The following is a 21,151-nucleotide window of genomic DNA, read 5'->3' on the forward strand; positions in this document are numbered from 1 at the left end:
AATCCTGGTATGGGTTCTGGAGCCTTCATAGAGACTTGGTGATGAAGTCTCCAATCCTGGGTCCATGTTCTCCCAGCAACCCTTCTAGGATAGAGGTGCAAATTTCACAGTTGTTTGAGGACTGTCAAGGGCCAAGTCTGTGGGCCAGAGCAGTGGCACTGCAAGAATAAGCCAAGAGGCTGAGGATTTGTTTGTGGATTGCAGATAAAACTGTGTGGGAAGCCCATGTGTTCTGTGAACTCTCTTACTAAACCCACAACAGAAAAATCAGTCTGTATGTGCAGTAAAGCATGCCTTTTATACTCTGTGGAACCTAAGGGGTAATCCTTCCCCTTTTCCACAGTCCGCAAACCATCTCCTGATATAGTTACATAGTTACATAGTTAGTGTGGTTGAAAAAAGACATCAGTCCATCCAGTTCAACCTATGATGTGTGTGTGTGTTTGCTTTTACCCGTACATTGTATACCCCTGTATGTTGTGGTCTCTAAGGTGCCCATCAAATAGTTTTTTGAAACTATCAATGCTCCCTGCTATTACGACTGCTTGTGGAAGAGAATTCCACATCCTTACCGTTCTTACAGTGAAGAACCCCTTACGCACTTTAAGGTTAAACCACCTTTCCTCTAGTTTTAGTGAGTGGCCACGTGTCTTATTGTATTCCCTTTCTCTGAATAGTTTGTTCCTTATGCTAGGGTCGCCAGTACAGTATTTGTACATTGATATCATATCCCCCCTCAATCGTCTCTTCTCCAGAGAGAATAGGTTCAGTGCTTGTAGTCTTTCCTCATAGCTGATGTCCTCCATTCCTCTAATTATTTTTGTTGCCCTTCTCTGGACTCTTTCCAGTTCCAGCACATCCTTCCTGAGGACCGGTGCCCAGAACTGGACAGCATACTCCAGATGTGGCCGGACCAGAGTCTTGTAGAGTGGGAGAATAATCTCTTTATTTCTGGAGTGAATCCCCTTTTTTATACATCCCAGTATTTTGTTGGCTTTGCTTGCAGCGGCTTGGCATTGCATGCCACTGCCAAGCCTGTTGTCTACCAGTACCCACAAGTCCTTTTCCATCCTAGACTCACCCAGAGGTTCCCCCCCTAGTGAGTAGCTTGCTTTCTGGTAACAGAGGCTAGGGGATAAGCTGCACATGCTCAGTATGGTGTGTAGAATTTTGCTAGAATTTTTTTTTTTTTTCGTGGAAGAGTGCATGTGATCAGCACAGGGCTTATCGGCACTGTCCAAACAGGGAGCAGGGGTCATGCAGCCTTATAGGACAGGCCGCCTGCATTCACACCTGAGCGTAGCGCATTTGAGTGTTTTTTCGTATATTTTTATGTGCAATTTTGGCGTGTTTTTATGCACAATTTAGACATTTTTATACAGCATTTTTGAGCTTTGGCGTTTTTTTATTAGCCAATAGAGAAAACTATTATAGGTTGCATCATTTGTTACTAGGCATTTTAGGTTTTTTAGCTTTTTTTTTTTGTTAGGCTAAGGGGTTAGAGTTAGGGTTAGGTTAGGGTTAGGATTTGGAGTTGAGGTTGGAGTTAGGATTAGGAGTTAGGGTTATAAATTACAATTTTTTTTGCTGTTAGGGTGTTAATACCACTACCATTGCTAACAATAATATATATATATATATTTAATAATAATAAATGAATAAATAAATACATGTAAAATAAATACACAAATAAATAAAAGCAATCATAAATAATTAATAACAATTACATTCAATAAATGAGTATGAAGTAATAATAAATAAATATATAATGAACCCCTTACTTAAAGCGGAGTTCCGGCCAGGGGGGTGAAATTTAGCTAAAAATACCCCCGGGACAGTCAGGGCTAGTACATTCCACAATGGATAGCCTCTGTACTGTTCCGGGTCGCACTTACCTTTTAGTAGAAATACTTACCTTGAAAATTTCTTCTCCAGCGCTGACATTTTGGATGTGGGCAGCTGAAGCCAGCGCGTCCTCTTCTGTGTCCTCTTCCGTGTCCTCTTCTTCCAGAATGTGCCTGCACCGGCCCCGCTCGTCACTTCCGGTGCGGGCGCGTCATCCCTCCACAGCTTCTGGGCATGCCCAGAAGCTGTTTAGCAGGGAATGAGGCGCCCGCACTGGAAGTGACGAGCGGGGCCAGTGCAGGCGCATTGATTCCTGGGAGCGATGACGTTCAGCTCCCAGGAATCAATGCAAAGAGGAAGTGACGGCGCGGCCCGCAGCCGCAGAGGGAGGAAGTGGAAGAAAGGTGAGGATATTTTCTTCAATAACAAGGTAAGTAAACAAAAAAAAAATCGTAACTATCCATTTGTTTTTCAGGTGACCAAGAGCAAGCGGATGGCCCAAAATCTATTATGTCGATTTTGTGGCCGGAACTCCGCTTTAAATCTCTAACCCTTCCGGTCTAAAAATCTTGATTAGCAGCACACAGGAGCTGAGGGAAGAATGGCGGCATCAGATGGAAAATGAGTGCAGCCTATGTTCCATCTGATGCTGCCATTCTTCCCTCGGCTCCTGTGTGCTGCTAATCAAGATTTTAAGACTGGAATTCCTATACTCTTTGGACATCCATTTGAATGAGTACTATTGATATCTCCATATGCCTTGGACACTTAACTGACAAAACGTTTTGGGCTTTTTGAGCTTTTCCATTGATTTGGAGGCCATCTGGTTTTGGTAAGCGGCCACTCTCCCTCCCTGTTTTAGTGTCGTTGATTGCACTTATTAAGGATTGGGGAGGATCATCCTTTGCATGCTGGGATTTGTGGTGCTTCTCTTCATGGACTTTGTTCGGTTATTTACCATGTTTACATTTTTGCACAATTTTTTATGGACACTTCACTGAACTTTTTTATATGAATTTTGCACAATATGATCATGATTTATTAACTGTTTTCTATGGACACTTATGAATTTTTGTGAAAAGAGTGGAATAAATTGCGCTCAACACTTAAAACACAACCAAAAAGTGCTTGTGTGCATAAATATGTGAATAAATGGTTATAAATAAATAAATATATACAGAATCCTAAATGTGAAAAAAGTCCTTGGTAAATAAATATCAACAGTCTTTAAAGTGCCCAGTGCAATACAGATCTCTCAGCAATGACTGAATATCACTCCAACTTCAAGTGAGGGACCTCCACCTTAAGAGACTTTTCTCCACCCAGTGCTCGGGGTAAATACTTCTTACCAAAGCTGGTGGACCCCTTGATTACAGGGGGTCTAAAGCAGCGTAAATGGTCCACAAATGCCTCCAAGCTATCCTTCAGGTCCCTTGATATATGGCTCAGCTCGCATAAGGAACTCCAAGTATTTCAGGATATTGTGGGGAGAAAGATAAGGAAACTCCAATAGTGTAGTATGTTCTGATAATTAGGGTTTATTAATGAAATTGCACTTACTCAAACATTAGAATCAAATGCCTTCATGCAGTAAATGCAGCATGGGTTCGGTGTACGGGACGCTCCTCTGCTCCTGCGTATCACCAACTTATGAATTTTTCACATGAACTTTTTCATTTTTTAATCATGTTTATCAATTTAACATTTATTAGCGCTGCATTTTATCCATTTATTTATGTATAAGTTTATCTATTGACTTTTGCTAGCTGCTTTCTATTTTATTTATTTTTATTGCTATTCTTTATTGAGCGCAGGTTTTATTTGTTTTTTAAATACCATGCTTAGAATCAACTCCAGACCTTTTACCTGCTTAATTGATGAAGAAATAGCAAAGGTTTAACCTACACCTGGCCATGAAACAGCTTTTAAATCGATTGTCCAATTACTATTGGTCTCTTTAAAAAGGGGTGACGCTATTCTTAAGAGCTATATTTCCTTAACCCTGGCTCAGATTTGGATGTACTTAAACCTGAGAGTGTGCACTTTCAGCCCATATTATATAACTATAGCTTGAATATGTTTTGGTAAATACCTATAAAATCTAAAATTGTGCCTGTGTCCAAATATATATATACTTAAAGAGGTTGTAAACCCAAAAATGTTTTTTTTTTTCAACCTGAAAGAGAAACACATAATGAGCTAGTATGCATCGCATACTAGCTCATTATGAAATACTTACCTTAGAACGAGCCCCCGCCGTGCCGCCCGCTTACCTCTATAAATGTGCAGTCGCCCGTCTTCTGGGATCGCGGCATCCGGCCAATCTGATTGGCCGGAGCCGAGGTCACGTCACTCCCGCGCGAGCCGACGGTCACTGCACGGGGCTCTGAAGGAACGGCACCAGCGGCCGTTCCTTTAGAGCGCATGCGCCAGTGATGTCACTGGCTGCATGTAAGGTAAATATCTCCTAAACAGTACATGTTTAGGAGATATTTACAGTACCTATAGGTAAGCCTTATCATAGGCTTACTTATAGGTAAAAGTTGCAGAGGAGGGTTTACTTCCTCTTTAACTGTATATATGTGTAGCACCCTCCTAGGTAGGTACTAGGAAAAAGCATCTATTGCTCCTTCAGCTTATCAGGGGAGCCTGATCTGTTAGGTTGCCTGTTGCATGTCTCCAGGTGTGATTCACTGGGTCTGAGGGAGTGTCCCCACTGTATCCAATGAGGGAGCTTGTTGGACAGTGGAGGAAACCCAGCCAGTGACACATTAGCTTTTATAGGAGTCCCAGTGGGAGGGCATTCTTGCAATGCATCCTGGGATTGCTCATAAAAGCAGAGGGGACATGGGATAGGGCGTCTTTGGCGGGAAGCAGAGTCCCAGGAGGAGGCAGATGGCTGGTCTCTCCTCCTGCTGTGTGTGAGACAGGTGGTCTTAGGCAGTCGGCCTAGTGAACTAGGTGGGGAGCTGAGCTGCAGAGGATCCAGTGTAGCTGATGGTGAAGTTGCTGGCAGAGTCTCTCGGGAAAAACAGTGTCCGTGAGTACTCAGGGACTTGCCAAGGTTCGGCCCAGGAAGGGGACCACTCCAGTGAAGTCAGGGGATCCAGGAGCTAGCTCACACAGAGAGAATTATAGTAAAGTGGGGGGGGCGTGTAGAACCCTGAAGAATAGGGATAAAGGGGGTGCCTAGTTGGGCCCTGAAGAGCGATTCACAGAATAATACAAGTCCAGAAAAAATTCTTCTTCACTGCTAGTGACAAGGTAAAGCAGTGGCCTTGCCGCACTCAGTTGTATCTAAATGTTCAAGCAAATTGTGCATAGTTTATTCAAGTTGGAGTATCTCACTCATTCCCTTCTCCTATCCAAGTTCTCAAATAAACTACGAAAAAACAAAACCCCTGGACTGTTTCTTGACTGAGCCAAACACTTCAAAGTCGCTAAAACTGTTGCTTTGCACTACATGGGTTCACTGTACATTTCTCTCAATCTGCTTTCACTTTCAAAAAGGGGAAATATTTCTTAACATTTAATTTGATTTTATTTAATTGTATTCTTTGATGTGACATAAGTACCAATAGTTTAACTCCCTAGATTTGAATGACATTATTACTGCACTATAACTATATGGAAAAAGTATCAGCAAATATAAGCACACAACAAATTATTTACGTAACTAGTATAACTAAGCAAAATAAATAAATAAATAAATAAATGAAACCAGTTGTATTAGTGGACTACCCTACCCAATACCATATTCTTTTGACACACATTCTCATTGCTGCAATGTAAAGATACTCTTCCTCCACTGTTCCATGACACCCTACAGATCCTCAACCAACACTAACTCATGGAATCTGATTTTGCAAAAATTCAGCTTCAGCTCGCAAAATTCCAAAAATACTGGGAACTTTGGATTCAGGATACCAGAAGCACCCCCCTTTTGTGAGTTATCTTCACTCCTCTGCTGTACATGGCCTGATCTATATCCTCCATCTCTTTCCTTACTCTAAATAGAAAAACTTGATGATCTCAGTCATTCACCCTTATAATTGGTTTTATCTCTTGTTGGTTAGTGTTGCATCCTCTATATTGAGCATGTAATTTTACAAGGTATACAAACTTGTTACATTGACTGGTGCATCCCTAGCCCTACTTCTTAGCACGCAAGCATGCGGCAAACTGTCAGACAACATTACTGAACCCCCTGGTTTGCTCCTGTCACAATAACACTACTTCTACAGATACATCCATGTCTTGTTACCCTAATCGCATCTCTCACCTTTATATATTTTATGCGCTTTGGAATTGTCGTACCAATTACCTGTCTTTTTTTTTTCTTTTTTTTCATTTGTTGTCACAATACTTAAATAAAGGTAAAAACATAAAACCAGTTGCATTCATGCCCTTCAGAAATTATTATTTCAAATAGGGCCAGGACATTTTAGAAGATAAAGTTGGAACTGTAAAGAGTCCACCTTAAGAACTCCCCCCTCCTCATGCCCTCTACATGAACATGACGTCACGCTGGATGCAGGGATCAGATAAATGTGCTTATGGAGCAACTGTTGAGCCACAAGAGCACCAGAAGGGATCTGCAGAACAGCTCCCAGGTAGAATCTAATGCATTACCGTCTATCTGACAATACTAACACTTCTTCCAGAGGGAACATAGGACATCTACCACCAGCACTTTCCCTTCTAACTAGTTGCATTATGCAGCTCTTAGCATTTCTATTCTTCTAAACAGTGCCTTACAGTTCACGTTGTTTGCTTTTTCTTTGCCTATGCTTGCTGTGCCAGCTGGGACTTACAGCAGCCCATTTGTTCCCTAATCACAGGGGATCAGCTCTTAGCAGACTGCATAGAGACTGATGCTGCTGTGTAGTACAGCAGTATTATCACTTACATAGTATTAACATCAATATCAGCTCTTTACATTAGGCTTTAGCTTGTCTAACTAGCAAAACTACTTTAGTAAACTATGCAGGATCTTTCCTCCAAAGCAGCACTAACGTTCAGATGAAGGGGTTAATATGATGACACCTAACAATAAGTGCAGTAGATTGCAGTAATCATTGTGAGATTATTTAAAGGACATTCACTTATCTGACAAACAGTAAAGGGGACGATTGGAGATAACAGAGCAAATGTTCACATTTTAGTTCTCAGTATTTTGACTGCACTATACTGCAGAAAGCCAAAATAGTGTTTTCTGTGCTTTGGTAAACTTTAATGATCTTTGTACAATAGTATTTAAAAAATGTCCATGTGTCAGTATATAAATGTCACATATCCTGTTTGCATGATGCACGTGTATTCAAATACTTCTTATGTTTCATTTATACTTCAAATTTTGTTACACACATTTCAAAATGAGCAAATCTTTTACATAGTTACATACTATAGTTAGTAATTCTGGTTGAAAATAGACACACGGTCCATCTAGTTCAACCAATAAAAAAAATAAAATAATCTAAAAATAGATTTAAAAAAAGTAAATTATATAAATTAAAATTCTTTCCAATTTAGGCCTTAGAATTGCCTTGTTTCGTCTTTTAAGAGCTAACTGTACACTACTGTGAACCAGCATGATTAAAATAGTCTGGTTACGCACAGGCAATTTCTTTTGTACAAATTAATTGCTGCTACAAATCGCTAATGTCAGTGATAAATAGTGACTTGTATGTAGCTATTTAATTATTATTATAAGTATTATTAAATAATTGATAGATGTGCTGGCGACTTGCTACAGCAGTGGGTTATGCTCTACTACAAATCGCTCTCCTTCAGTAATTGCAGCTAAGCATAGTGACTTGACATAGCCAAAACCCTGATGAATCTGCGACATAGCGACTTGACATAGCCAAATCCCTGACAAACCTGCGACATAGCGACTTGACATAGCCAAAACCCTGAGAGACCTGCGACATAGCGACTTGACATAGCCAAAACCCTGACAAACCTGCGACATAGCGACTTGACATAGCCAAAACCCTGACAAATCTGCGACATAGTGACTTGACATAGCCAAAACCCTGACGAACCTGTGACATAGTGACTTGACATAGCCAAAACCCTGATGAACGTTAATTGCTGAGTGACAGAGTGACTGTGACTCAGTGACTGAGTGAATTGCGTTAAACATTTCCCATAGAAAATCATTATGATTTCTTAGTGAAAAGTCACTGTAACAAAGCGAATTCGAGGAGGGGCAACCGCATTATGTGATTAGCATCACCAGCTCAGCCCTTTTAAACGAATGGCGGGCTGATAGTGGCTGCTGTTGATCACATGTAGCTTCACACAGAGTGATTAGCTGTGGTTCAGGACAGATGTCCGAGCCTGGATGCAGTCAGCTGTGTGCAGTCTTTGACATCTGTCCCTAACTGCAGGTAATCACCCTGTGTGCGACTACATGTGGCTGATGTCAGCCCCCCCATTTGTTTAAATAGGCTGAGCAGCAGATGCTGATCGGATAATCTGGTCATTCCAGCAGCAAGAATCCACAGCCTCTTGATGCAGGAATCCTGTGGCTCCAACAAACCAGTTGTGGGAAAGGGGCCTTTATTGCTACCAACAGCTTTGTAGTTCAATAGCCTCTATGATTGTCAGTTGAGATCTGCAGGTAGGCCCTGACATTACATAGCTTTGATAAATGTATGGGAGATAGCACAGAGATTGTTCAATTACACTATAAAATGCACCACCAGCTGAAGATATTTCCCCTAATCTATCAAATAATTCTGAAGCTACTTCATAACGCTCTCCTTTAACATACTGCTTTACAAATCTTGCTTCCAGAGAAGTCCACTCAGACACTGTTGCCTAATTTGGGGAATTCTATATAGTAGATCTGTACAATTTATGAGCTGCTCACAATAGTTCCTATGAACTTAGATGCAATATTTCTTTATTATAGGAAATTATGACCATCTATCTATATAAAAGGAAACCATAGTACAATGTGCATTGCTACTGAGGTCTTGCTACCAGACTTTTCCAGGGTTATATAGATGGGACTTTTAACACTACTGGGTGACTTACTATTAAGCGCATAAATATCCATTTATATGACCAGCTTACATGACTGAGCATTACAAGACCATTTTACCTTTTAAAGCTGGTACACACTATTTTTTTTTAGTTCAGGGTTGAATGAAATAAAATGGTCAGCTCCGATCAGAGCCACTGTACTAACCATGCGAGGCTGGTTCAGTTATCTCCCCCACTGGGCTGTTGTGTTCTGACAGGGGGGCACCCCCCCCACCCATTGTGTTCTGACAGAGGGACACCCCCCACCCTTGCAGCCTTGAGGGGAAAGGAAGTCCTCCTCTTCCTCCAACTACTCTGCCTCGAGTGCCCTGTCCATAATGCCACGCAGAGTCTGCTCCAGCAGGAACACAACAGGGATTGTGTCACTGATGCATGCATTGTCAGGGCTCACCATCCTTGTTGCCTCAAATGCCGACAATACAGTGCATGCATCCTTTATCAGCAGTCATTGGTGTGGGGAAAAAAAGCAAAGCCATCCTGAGGCTGTTGTTGTGCCATACTCACACAAGTACTGGATGATGGCCCTCTGCTGCATGTGTAGCCGCTGCAGCACTGCCAAAGTCAAGTTCCACATGATGGGCATGTCACAAATCAGGTGGTTTATGGGCAGGTGCAATTCCCGCAGATTTTTAGCACTGGCTGTGTTTGACCACCTGAAATGGCTACAGACTCTTCTGGCCTGCTTTAGCAGATCTTCCAACCCTGCAGATCTTCCAACCCTTCCATTCCCTGTCTAAGCACGGACAGGAGTTTTGTGCCATTATCGCATACCACCATTCCTGGCTCCAGTTGGCCTGGCGTGAACCACCTCTGGGCCTGCCCCTGCAGAGCTGCAAGAATCTCTGCTCCAGTGTGGTTCCTGTCCCCCCAGACACACCAACTGAAGCACTGCAAGGAGGAGGAGGAGGAGGAGGAGGGGGTAGAGCTGACAAGTCTTGCATCATCACCACTAGGTGTATGAAGATATGGAGGCACAGCAAGCTGCAGCTCTGAGCCATGTCCTGCATCCTTTCAAATTGCAAGCAGAGTTACCCAGTGTGCTGTGAATGAAATATAGCATGCCTGATCATGCTTGCTGGACCACGTGTCAGCAGTAACGTGGATTTGTGCCCGACTGCCTTGCCCAACAATGCCACAACATTGCCTTTCACGTGATGGGGCAGAGCTAGAATGGCCTTACGTGAAAAGAAAAACAGACTGGGAACCTGCCTTTGTGGTACAGCACATTCTGCAAATTCACAGAAGGGGGCATAATCCACCAGACGGAAAGGCAAAAGTTGTAAAGCCAGCAGCTTTGACAAGCTTGCATTTAGATGCTGGGCCTGTGGGTTGCAGTGACTATATTTTTTTTTTTCGCTGCAGCAGATGGGGCCAGCTATAGTCTACAGCTGGTGTTGTGCTACTGAAAGATGTGCTGCAAGGACCTGGGACACCCTGCACCATACCATCATCACTGTCACTGGAGGCTGCTGAGAGGTCATGAGGTATAGCAGGGGTAGACTCACCTCAGTTTACCCCCACTATACCTCATGACCTCTCAGCAGCCTCCACTGACAGGGAAGATGGTATAGGAATAGGAGGAACAGGGTTGCATCCCTTTTGTGTGGCTTTCAGGTGTTCTTGCCAATGGGCTGAGTGGTGGGAGGTTAAGTGCCTTGTGAAGAATGTGGTACCCAAATGGCTGGTGTTTTTGCCATGCCTGAAACAAAGTTTGCAAATTGCAACAGTGCATTTGGCTGCACATGAGCTAAAAAAGGCACAGACAGCTGAGCTGTGGGAAGGGTAGCGGGAGATAACAGCTCTATAATGTGATGGAATAGGATGGCTGTTCTCTGCTCTTCCATGATGGTTGCCTCATTGGGGTTGTGCCTCACCCTCGCTTTCCTCCTCTGGTCTATCCGGCACTCAAGAGGCATCAGTGACCTCATCATCATCATCTCCTCCATCCTCATTACCCCTGAAGACAACTTGGCAATACCCTGCGGCTGGGGGAACATGACTGCCAATTTGTGTACCAGTGTTCTGCCCTCTCTGTAGGCTCATGCTCCTACCTTCCTCAACCTCAGAACCAACATCTGAATCAAGTAATGGCTGTGCATCATCAAGGAGCAAGTGGCTAATGCTGTTTTCAAATAACTCAGCTGACTCCTCCATGCCTGATGCTGGGGCTATGGCAAGGAGGCAGATTCAGCCACTCTAGCAACTGCAGTGGACTGCGCACTAGTCTCTGCTTGGGTGACGGAGGATGAGGAGGATAGTTTAGTAAGCCAGTCCACCACCTCCTCTGAATGTTGTGGCTGGATAGCAACATCACTAAACAGAGCAAATGATGCCCTGCCTGAGGACCAGGGGAGGACTGGGCCAGGGGGCAGGGGGGGCAATTGCCCCCCAGGGCTGCTCTGATGCCCTGTAAAAAGGCTGCACCGCTTCTGCCACAGACATGCCTAAAGGATTCCTGGTGAAGAGAAGAAAAAAGTCCCCAGCACGGGGTGAAGACAAGGACAGAGCGCTGCCCCCCCAGCATGGATGGTGTAAGCTGTGTCTGAGCAGAGGCCGGTTCCATGCCCCGCTGGAGACTATTCTGCCCCGGCCATCCCCAACCGAGCTGTCCCAGCTCCCCCCAACCGCCCCCTGCTGGCCAGGTTGGGAACCCGGATTCAGCTGGTAAGTAGAGATTAAATAGAGCAGGGCTTCAGCTTGGAATGGGGGTCAGGAGGAGGATTGGGAGAGTAGAAGGGAGGGGTGAGGGAAAGTGGAAGGGGTGCTGAGTTGCTGCACCATAGGCCTCTGGTTTGTACTTACCCCCTGGGCCGAAAGTTGCCAGTCTGCCCCTGCTGAGGACTGACCACATCCACCTTGGACAGTGGACACATACACTGCTATGCCCCCTCACAGTGCCATGGGAACGTATGTTGGCCTCCCAGACATGATGGGGGGGGGGTGTTCCTATTAAACAAAATGTAATAAAGATGTGGAAATGTGTATGTTGATGCACTTTAATCAACAGAAAGTGGTGTTTGGTGCACTTTATCCTGAGCACTCACTACACAGACACACTCCACTGACCCACTACAATATACTGCAATAAAACTGCACTAATGCCAGAAATATACTGTGTTAAACATGCACTAATGCACAGAAATATACTGTACTCAACGGCATGCAACACACCAAAATATACTGTGTTAAACAATGCATTACAATATACTGCAGTAAAACTGCACTAATGCACAGAAATATGCTGCATTGAACATGCACTAACGCACAGAAATATACTGCGTTAAACGTGCAGTATTGCACAGAAATATACTGTACTAAGCAGCACATAACACACAGAAATATACTGTGCTAAATGTGCAGTAACGCACAGAAATATACTGTGACACATAACGCACTGAAATATACTGCGGTAAGTGTGCACTACTGCACAGAAATATACTGCGTTAAATGTGCACAAACACACAAATATACTTCATTAAACATGCAGTAATGCATTGAAATATACAGTGTTAAACGTGCACTAATGCACTGAAATATACTGTGGTAAATGACACAACGCACTGAAATATACTGCGTTAAACGTGCAGTAACGCACTGAAATATACTGCGCTAAACAGGACATAACACACTGAAATATACTGCATACTTTGTTAAACTTGCACTAACGCACTGATCTATAATGCAGTAAACCTGACAAAACAAGCTGACACTAAAGTAAAAATGAATGGTCACTCACAACACTCATTGAACTATCACTAGATTCACACTAAAGTAAAGTCACCACAAAGGATAACATGGCCTTGTTGCATTTTAGATACGTTTTTCCAGATTTTGTTTCAGGGTCGACAACTGTTTTGTATTGGGCAAGTAGATAGATACTAGCATATAAGTGATATTGTTTATAGTCCAGGGAAGAATAATGTAGCGGCCGGACGGGTCTAAATACAGTCCCAACTGGTTGTGTACCGAGTTCCTTAACAGCTATAACAACTCCTCTTCTTTTGGACGGACCATTTGCCGTGAAGATATGTGGAAACTGTGGGTTGTGAAAAACGGGAGGCTTACTCGATGCAAAGTGCGTTTCCTGAAAGCAGATTATATCGCTTCGTAGCTTGATGGCTTCTTTCCAAGCCAACTGTCTCTTGTATGGACTGTTCAAGCCCCTCACATTGAGAGAGGAGATTGTAAAGGCCATGACTCTGGTGCAGTAAGAGAAGTAAATGTCAAGGTGCAAGGTATGGAAAAGGTGGTATCTTTCAACGGTGATACTGTAGATGGAGAATCGTAGATGAAGAAACGGTATCCAAACAAGAGGTCCTACAGATGGAAGAGATGGGGTAGGTCCCAAAGTGTGGGGTGCGAAACTTGAGCAGGCATCCAGATGGTACGAGCACCAAAAGTTAAAAGGGAGAAAAGAAATAAAACCTCAGAAAACAAAACAAAAAGCAAAGAAAACACAGTAAAGTGACGATTCAGCAAGAACCTGTGCAATAGAATTTTATCGCTAATACAATGGGGGTATCAGATATCTAACCAGTAGCATTTCTCCTGGGCCAGAAACATAATGTAAACGCCAAGCATGAGAGCTTCAGAATCACATGTCTTCTGCATCTGAGGAAGCCCTTGATTGTGTGGAGGAGTGTTGAGGATCTCCAAGTCGTTTGTAAGGGGAGTCAAGTAGACCCCATTGTTTCAGCAGACGGATCCCTTACTTAACTGACGTGACAGCGTGTGAGACACAATCCTTAGATATGAGAAGTTTAGCCAGGTACAGCCAGCGGTAAGTGATTTTATGATTGTGGAGAGGCTTTCTTATAGTAGCTAGTTGTCTCTGTTGCTGCATAGTATACGCAGATAAATCAGCAAAAAATTAGAGATTTTGCAGATTGGGGGGGGTAAATCTTCACGCCTCCTGGTAACGGACATAAATTGCTCCTTCACGTGATAAAAATGTATACGGGCGATGGTGTCCCTGGGTAGGTGAGTAGGTAGGTATATGTTTAGGCCTAGGTAGCCTATGAATACGGTCCAGGATGAGGTCCTCCAAGGGAGCTTCGGGTAGGGTCTCCTTGAGAACATCAGTGAAATATTTATTTTATTTCCTTTAATTCCTGCGGTTTAACAGACTCAGGGATTCCGCAAATTTTGACATGGTTCCTGCGGGAATGATCCTCCAGGTCAGCCAGTTTCCTCTGAATCTGTGAAATCTCAGTGTCCCTGTCGTTATGGGCATCAACCATGTCATTAAAAGTGGAGGTAAATACCCCCATTTTATCCTCTATATGTGTGACTCTTGCAGCGACTGCTGAGACCTCAGACTTAAACTGATGGGCCAGGATGTCTGCATGTATAGTAGATCTCAGGGATACAAGCATGTGCTTTAAAACTGTGTCCATTACTGGCTTGTTTGCAGTGGGGAAATCCCATATGGAATCTTGCAATTCCCTGATGTCATCTAGTGTAGAATCAAAGAGGCTTACCTCCTGGTGAGTATCTGCAGATGCTGACCGCCTGGGCTTACTTTTTGCAGGGCTGGATGAAGAAGAGTGGTGTGCCGAGCGTCCATTCACTGCGTGGGCAGCCTAATTATTGGGCTGTGAGGAGACTGGGATCCGCGCTGCACGTCTGCAAGGCCGCCGGCGCCATCTTAGGTTGCCTGGCAGCGGTGCTGGTTGAAGAAGTCCGGCATCTTTCTTGGTTTGACCAGCGGCCATCCCAGGGTGCAGAGGAGGATGTGAGGGACAGATGGAGCTTTGTTCCGGTGCTCTGAGTAGTTGGGGTACAGTGTTAAGGCCCGTGGAGAGAGGGAGCCTTCTCACAGTGCGGCCATACACTGTGTCGGCAAGCCACGACCCTGATTCACACTAAAGTTAAAATGAATGTTTTCTACACTCACACTGACTGAACCATCACTAGATTCACACTAAACTGATATTCTACACAGGTTAATTCTGTTGGTAAGCAAACTGTTTGGTGAATTAAGCTGGGAATTTTTTTCTGTTTTTGTCTTGCCCTTCCTATGTGTTGCCCTTCCATGTTTGCTATGAAGGCCAGTTATATGTGGGGGCAGGGGCCATTTTGTTTGTTGTTGATGTATACTGGTGAGTGGGCACACTGGCTGCCTTTGCAGCCATTGTTCTATGAGCTGGGCATTCACTGTGCCCCCAAGGGCCTTTTGGGAAGGTTAGGCTACCTAAACCCCTGTTTTTAACGCATATTGTTAGACAGGTTAATTTGGTTGGCAAGCCACACCCCCAATTCACACTAAAGTAAAAATGATCGTTTTCTGCACTCACACTGACTGAAACATCACTAGATTCACAATAAACTGATATTCTACAAGTTAATTCTGTTGGTAAGAAAACTAGTCGGTAAATTGGGAATTTGAGCTGGGAATTTTTTCTTTTTTTGTCTCACATGCGTTGCCCTTCCATGTGCTCTTTGCTATGAAGGCCAGTTATAGGTGGGGGCAGTTGTTGATATTCTACACTGACAATAGAATCAGAATAGCACACTATAACACACTAACTCTCTAGTAGCACTGAACAGAGCCCTGTTCTATCTCTCTCCACACTGATATCACACTACAAATTGCCACTTTTGAAAAAATACTTTTATAGTGTGGGGTGGGAATAAGAGCAACGAGCCATAATTGGATAGCGTCATCATTACTTTCTCCAGTCATGGCTCTGACAGTGCTCTGTGCCCTGATTGGGCAAAACTTTCATTGCTTCAGCCAATCAGGGCTTCCAATGCACTGTGCGGTGGCACAGTGCATTGTGGTCATTCGGCAGGCCGAGCAAATGGTCAAACGTCCCGATAATTTGGATGTTCGTCGAACCATTCACCCATCCCTAGTGGTCACCACTGAATTTCATGTACATCCCACTGCAGAATGAAAAACTATACAACTTTTTATTAGGTGTTTAATTGTACAGATAATATTAATATACTGCCCATCAACATGTTGGGGACATCTTTGTACAATAAAACCAAAAACTAACACTCAAAGCTATTTATATTCACAGCATAGTTTAGACAGGAGGTAAAGACAGCCCTGTTTCAGGCAGGCATGGACTCAGCTTTCACATTGCCCAACTGAAGACCTAATGGTCTGACCAGCTGCTCTGGACAACTCTGAAGAGCTGGATTCATTGAGATCTGCTCCCTAACTTCCTCCACAATCAATGCCAGCAATGAAAGCTGTACAGAGAGATTGATTACAACAGCACCTGTCACATAGCACGCATTCAGGGCTAGACTATGTGACAAGAGTGGATGAGAACTGTATAAAACACACTTTAAACAACTCCTGTGCCTGAAATTCAAGTCACTTTACTTAAATAAGTCTTTAAAAATCGTTAACCACCAAACTTGCTACCCCTAGTCATTATGGTAAAGATATTTTTGTATATGTCAACTGCCCACTACCTATAGACATGTCAGTTTATTTGGCATGACAGCTGAACGTGTAGAATAGTGACCTGACAGTTAAAATTCTCCTTCCAAAAATACTGAACTAGCATTCAAAACCAAATGCATCCTCTCTGACTAGATCCACTGAAGTTCCTCCAATGATCTCCTCCTTGCTTTTCCCTTTTGTCGTAACATGCTGACATTAACTTTAACAGAAGGATGTTATGTCAACCACACAGGTAGAACTAACAGTAGTGAAGGAAGGGGATTGAATTACTGTACAGAATTTTTATATCCATTCAGTTTATTCTCCATTAGTGCAGCCTATCAGTGCCCATCAGAGGAGCCTACCAGTGCCAATCAGAGGAGCCTACCAGTGCCAATCAGAGCAGCCTATCAGTGCCCATCAGAGCAGCCTCATCTGCGCACATTAGTGAAGGAGTAAAATTACTTATTTAGAACATTTTATAACGGAAACTAAGAAAAACTTTAAAAAAAAAAAGGCAAGTGGTTAAAGGAAACCTAGGAGATGCCATTGTTGACCTGCTAGTTGAATCTCACTTGAATACATTCTGGGTGACTGACCTGAAATTAGCATGTGTCAAATCTTTCAGATCTGTGGCTCAGAAAGAATCAAAGCTATTAGATCATCATCGTGGCTATTACCATTTTTAGAATAAGAAGGCAGTAATGGCAGCCTCCAAGTTTCTCTAGCACAAGCTTCCTTTAAAACGGGTGTAACAATTAATTTGACATCAATAAACTGGTAAATACTTATAATTATCAGAACAGAGTGCAAAGATTCATTGTTGGGCTTAAATTGAATGCCCACAAAGTAAACTCTAAGGAATATACGCCCAACAATGAATCTTTGCACTCTGTTCTGATAATTATAAAGATTTAACAGTTTTCTGAATTCAAATAAATTGTAGGACGATCGGTCAATATTCTTTTTAAACTAATAGTTTGTATTGAATAAAATTTGTATGTTTTTATAAAAAAAACTTTGTTATCAAATTTCCGAGCCAAGGTACCTGAAAGTCCAACCATAACCCCCCCCCTCTCTTGAGACTGTATGTTGGGGACAACAGTCTCTGCTCTTCATTTGTTCCATCTAGTTTGGCCTTGTTTGGTCACTTGTGTGTAACAAAGAAAAACATTCAGCAGTGACATCTGAACCCTGCCCTCGTGTCCCATGTCCATCTTGACACTACTGCTTTTTGGTCATCCTATGGTGACCAAAACAATCATATTACAATTAAGCATATCTAAACCCAAAAACAAATTTTATATATTGCAGCTTACTAGTCCTTTGAAGAGGTGTCTACATTGTTTTTCTTTAAGGTTTATTTTTTCATTTATTTGCCCCTCGTAATTCCTTCAATAACACTTTTTACATCTATACACTGCATTATGTATATGTATGTTCCCATTCACTATCCCAAATTGTTTTTCTACCAACAAACATTGTCAGGGGATGTTGGTAGCGAAATGCGTTAGATGGGGCTTGGCCGGTGAGCTCTCCCAGAAGAGACAGCATTCTCTGCTTGTGTTTCTTTGTATCTGTTTGTAAGTACCTCTCCTGTGTTAAATAAAGTGATTCATCGGGCGGTATTACACTGTCAGCTGCTTCTGGTTTCTTTTGAGGATGAGTTTATCCAGTGTGGCATGCTTTTGACCTTTGATGTGACTTGGGTGGTTAATAGTAACTGGAGGAGGAGATCTTCCAAAGGATTCATCCACAATTAGCCCATATTGATCTCTCTTTAATTTGGAGATCAGTGTGATCTGGTAAGAGGCTTGGTGATCTTTGTTGGAGGAGTCACGAACGAAGCACTTATCTGTTTTTTTTTGTTTTCCAGCACATGGTGGATGAAAGCTGCATGGGCTGATAATCACATTTATTGATTATTGGACTTTATTGTTTTTATTTTATTTAATAGCATGAATTACTGGTCACTTCAACACATTTTTTTTCTATGTAAATTAATTTATGGAGATATTTTATGTATATGTTTTCTGATTTGGTCTGCACATGCACTTTTGGATGGATTTTTTATTTTCTAATTTTTTTCTATGAAATAATTGTTGTACATTTATTTGATTTTAGTACTGAAACTTTATAGCACCATAATTGTGGAAGCGCACCTATTTGTTTAGAGATGCTTTTATGAGTGGCTAGGTTAGGGAAAGGGTCCCCGCTTGTTGGGGTGAGACCGCGTGTAAGTAAAGGTTCCTTCTTCGATGGCAAACATAGGGACACCGCTTACACTCTTCTTCTTTCTGGTCACCAGAGCCAATGCTGCAGTTTTCTGTTCAGTCGAGTAGAGCCACTAGTTACGTTTCCAGTCAGCCACCCCTCCAGCAGATGTCCTGGGTAAAGAAGTAGGCCTTGCCTGGGATAGTGCCTTAATAGGAATGCTGCTGCATTAATTATTGACCTCGCTGTATGCCTTATGCTGCAACCTGTGCCAGTAATGTCTGAATGCTTGCACTACCTAAATATATGCTGTGTAGGAATGGAGTACCAGTTACTTCCATTGTTACTACAAGTGTTACTACAATTTACCTTGATAACTACTTCTTCCAACACAAAAACCACCATTTAGTCTGTTAGTGTTCACCCTTTAGTGTTTCCTCTTCATTGGCTAACACAGCTCTTGGCCATGCCCACAAAGTATATTTAAAGAGGAAGTAAACTCTAAGGCATAATTTGTACCTATAGGTAAGCCTATAATAAGGCTTACTGTAAATATTTACTAAACGTGTACCTTTTAGGAGATATTTACATTACATGCAGCCAATGATGTCATCGGCGCATGCGCTCTGAAGGAATGGCCACCTGTGCTGTTCCTTCAGATAGCTCCTCTGTGTATGCACGGGAGTCACACAGCTGGAGTCCGCGGACCCGGAAAAAAGACCGGGAGAAGATGGATGCTGCCTCCAATGATTACATTGCATTGCTGGAGGGCTTGGTTTTCAGGCAAGTTTCACATAATGTGCTAGTATGCAATGCATATTCACACATTATGCCTTTACCTTGCAGGTCAACAAAAAAAAAAAAAAAACACCAATGGCTTACAACCGCTTTAACAGACCAAATGGGAGCAAATAAGAGAAGCTCATTGTCAGAGTTTACATATACCGCACTTAGGTGATATTTCTTAAAGGCAGTTACCTAGAGCAACATAAGAATCCACTCTGCTAAGTTCAAGTCTATAAAATAGTTATATTTCCCCTCAATAATGTACTTAACGTGTTACTAAACCCAGGACCCTGCATTCACTAAATCTGGTCTCCCACAGCGCACAGAACATGGACATGCAATAGTTTTAGTAAATATAAATTGCTAAATACCTTTTCTCATTAGCAGCTAGAACAGTTTTGTGATGTTTATCAATGTCTAGTTAAAGCTTGTAGGAGGAGTTCTCGTTCTCCCCTGATTGTTCTATGAGGCTTCATGACTAGGGCATATCAGAGGTATTGCCCCACTATGCTCCCGTAAACCTCAATGTCCAATATTAACCCCACTTCCCACTTATACCTAAAAAGATACAACCAACACACTTTTTGGAGTGAAAACTGGCGGTATTGGCCATTTATTAACAAAAAACAATATAACAAAATTCCTTAGAACAGAAATATAGAACAATAACGGTAATGACCCCCTAGGTTGCCGATTCTTGGAGGCACTACCGAACCAAAACAAAAATTGTATATTCAGGACCACTTAAGGGCCACAGAACACCAGCTCAAGGACAATACCAAATATCCCGCAGACACTTCCATTTCCACAAATTCCTGTTAACCCACCATTAACTCGGACACCATACTATAGATGGGTCCATACTCAGAAATGACCCATTAAATTTTGCACGCCTCCAAGGACAGCTCACAGGTATAACCCCTTACACCTGTGAGCCCCTCCACAGCCTAACTGCTCTCTGTATCCCATCCTGCAAACCCAGGAACCACACATCGGTCCTGACGGCATTCAAATGAACCCCATCACTGCACAAATACCTCCATCCACCTCCAGCTCCCGATGCCTGAACATGAAACCTCTGTTTTGAGACACAAACGTACCAACCTCTGAATTAACTTTGATGTGCGATATAATACGTTTTTCAACAGAATGGGTATAATGCCATGACATTCAGCCGACGATGTCAGACTAAACTACTATCATTTTGGGGAAAAATGTGCAAAGTCTGAGGAAATCCCATTTTATATCCCGAATAAGGTGGTTCATTGACCGAATGCCCAAGTCATTGTCGCTAGCATGAAGCACCAGGATATCAGGTGCCATAGTTTTCCAAACAGGAAAACTATGGGCCTCAGGAACCACCCTGCCCCAAAGCATACCTGGGATGCCTATCCACCTAACCATAGCCAGATCCCCAGACACACCCAATTGGCACCCATTGGGCCAAATATCTGCCCGCTTAGCCCCCCCCCCAATATACAAAGGAATGGCCCAGGATCCAAACAAGGCAGGCAACATCATCTGAACAAGAAAATACAGCATACACAAATACAAAGAGGAAAACCAAGACAGAGGACAAAACAGGCATGCAAAAAAAAAAAAAAAAACTGAGATAAAGAAAAAAATATCCCCCAACTCAAGGTCAGTCTCGATGTGGAAGGAGTGGGAAGAAAAGTCACAGGAGTCATAACCTGCAACCATCAAGCAGCGCTGAAAAACAGACAGAAACTGGAAAACCGACAAAGCTGATCCATCTTGATGCATCAAGAAGGACCCCCCCAAGCTGGATGAAATCTCATATACTCCTCCACCGCTGACACTTGACAAAAGTCAGAGCCAAATACTCAG

General features: G+C 42.8%; 1 protein-coding gene across 1 annotated transcript in view; it reads left to right on the top strand.

Annotated features, from left to right (window-relative positions):
• The first annotated feature begins 6,374 nt into the window (after positions 1-6,374).
• LDB3 (LIM domain binding 3) overlaps positions 6,375-21,151 on the top strand; it is a 175,872-nt gene continuing 161,095 nt past the window's right edge. Inside the window, exon 1 of the mRNA XM_082267629.1 lies at positions 6,375-6,458. Within this exon, the coding sequence (XP_082123755.1) occupies positions 6,377-6,458 (82 nt within the window). The 5' untranslated portion in view covers positions 6,375-6,376. The remainder of the gene's footprint in view (positions 6,459-21,151) is intronic.

Source organism: Pelophylax lessonae, assembly GCF_965119305.1.
Source record: "Pelophylax lessonae genome assembly, chromosome: 9".
Taxonomy (NCBI): domain Eukaryota; kingdom Metazoa; phylum Chordata; class Amphibia; order Anura; family Ranidae; genus Pelophylax; species Pelophylax lessonae.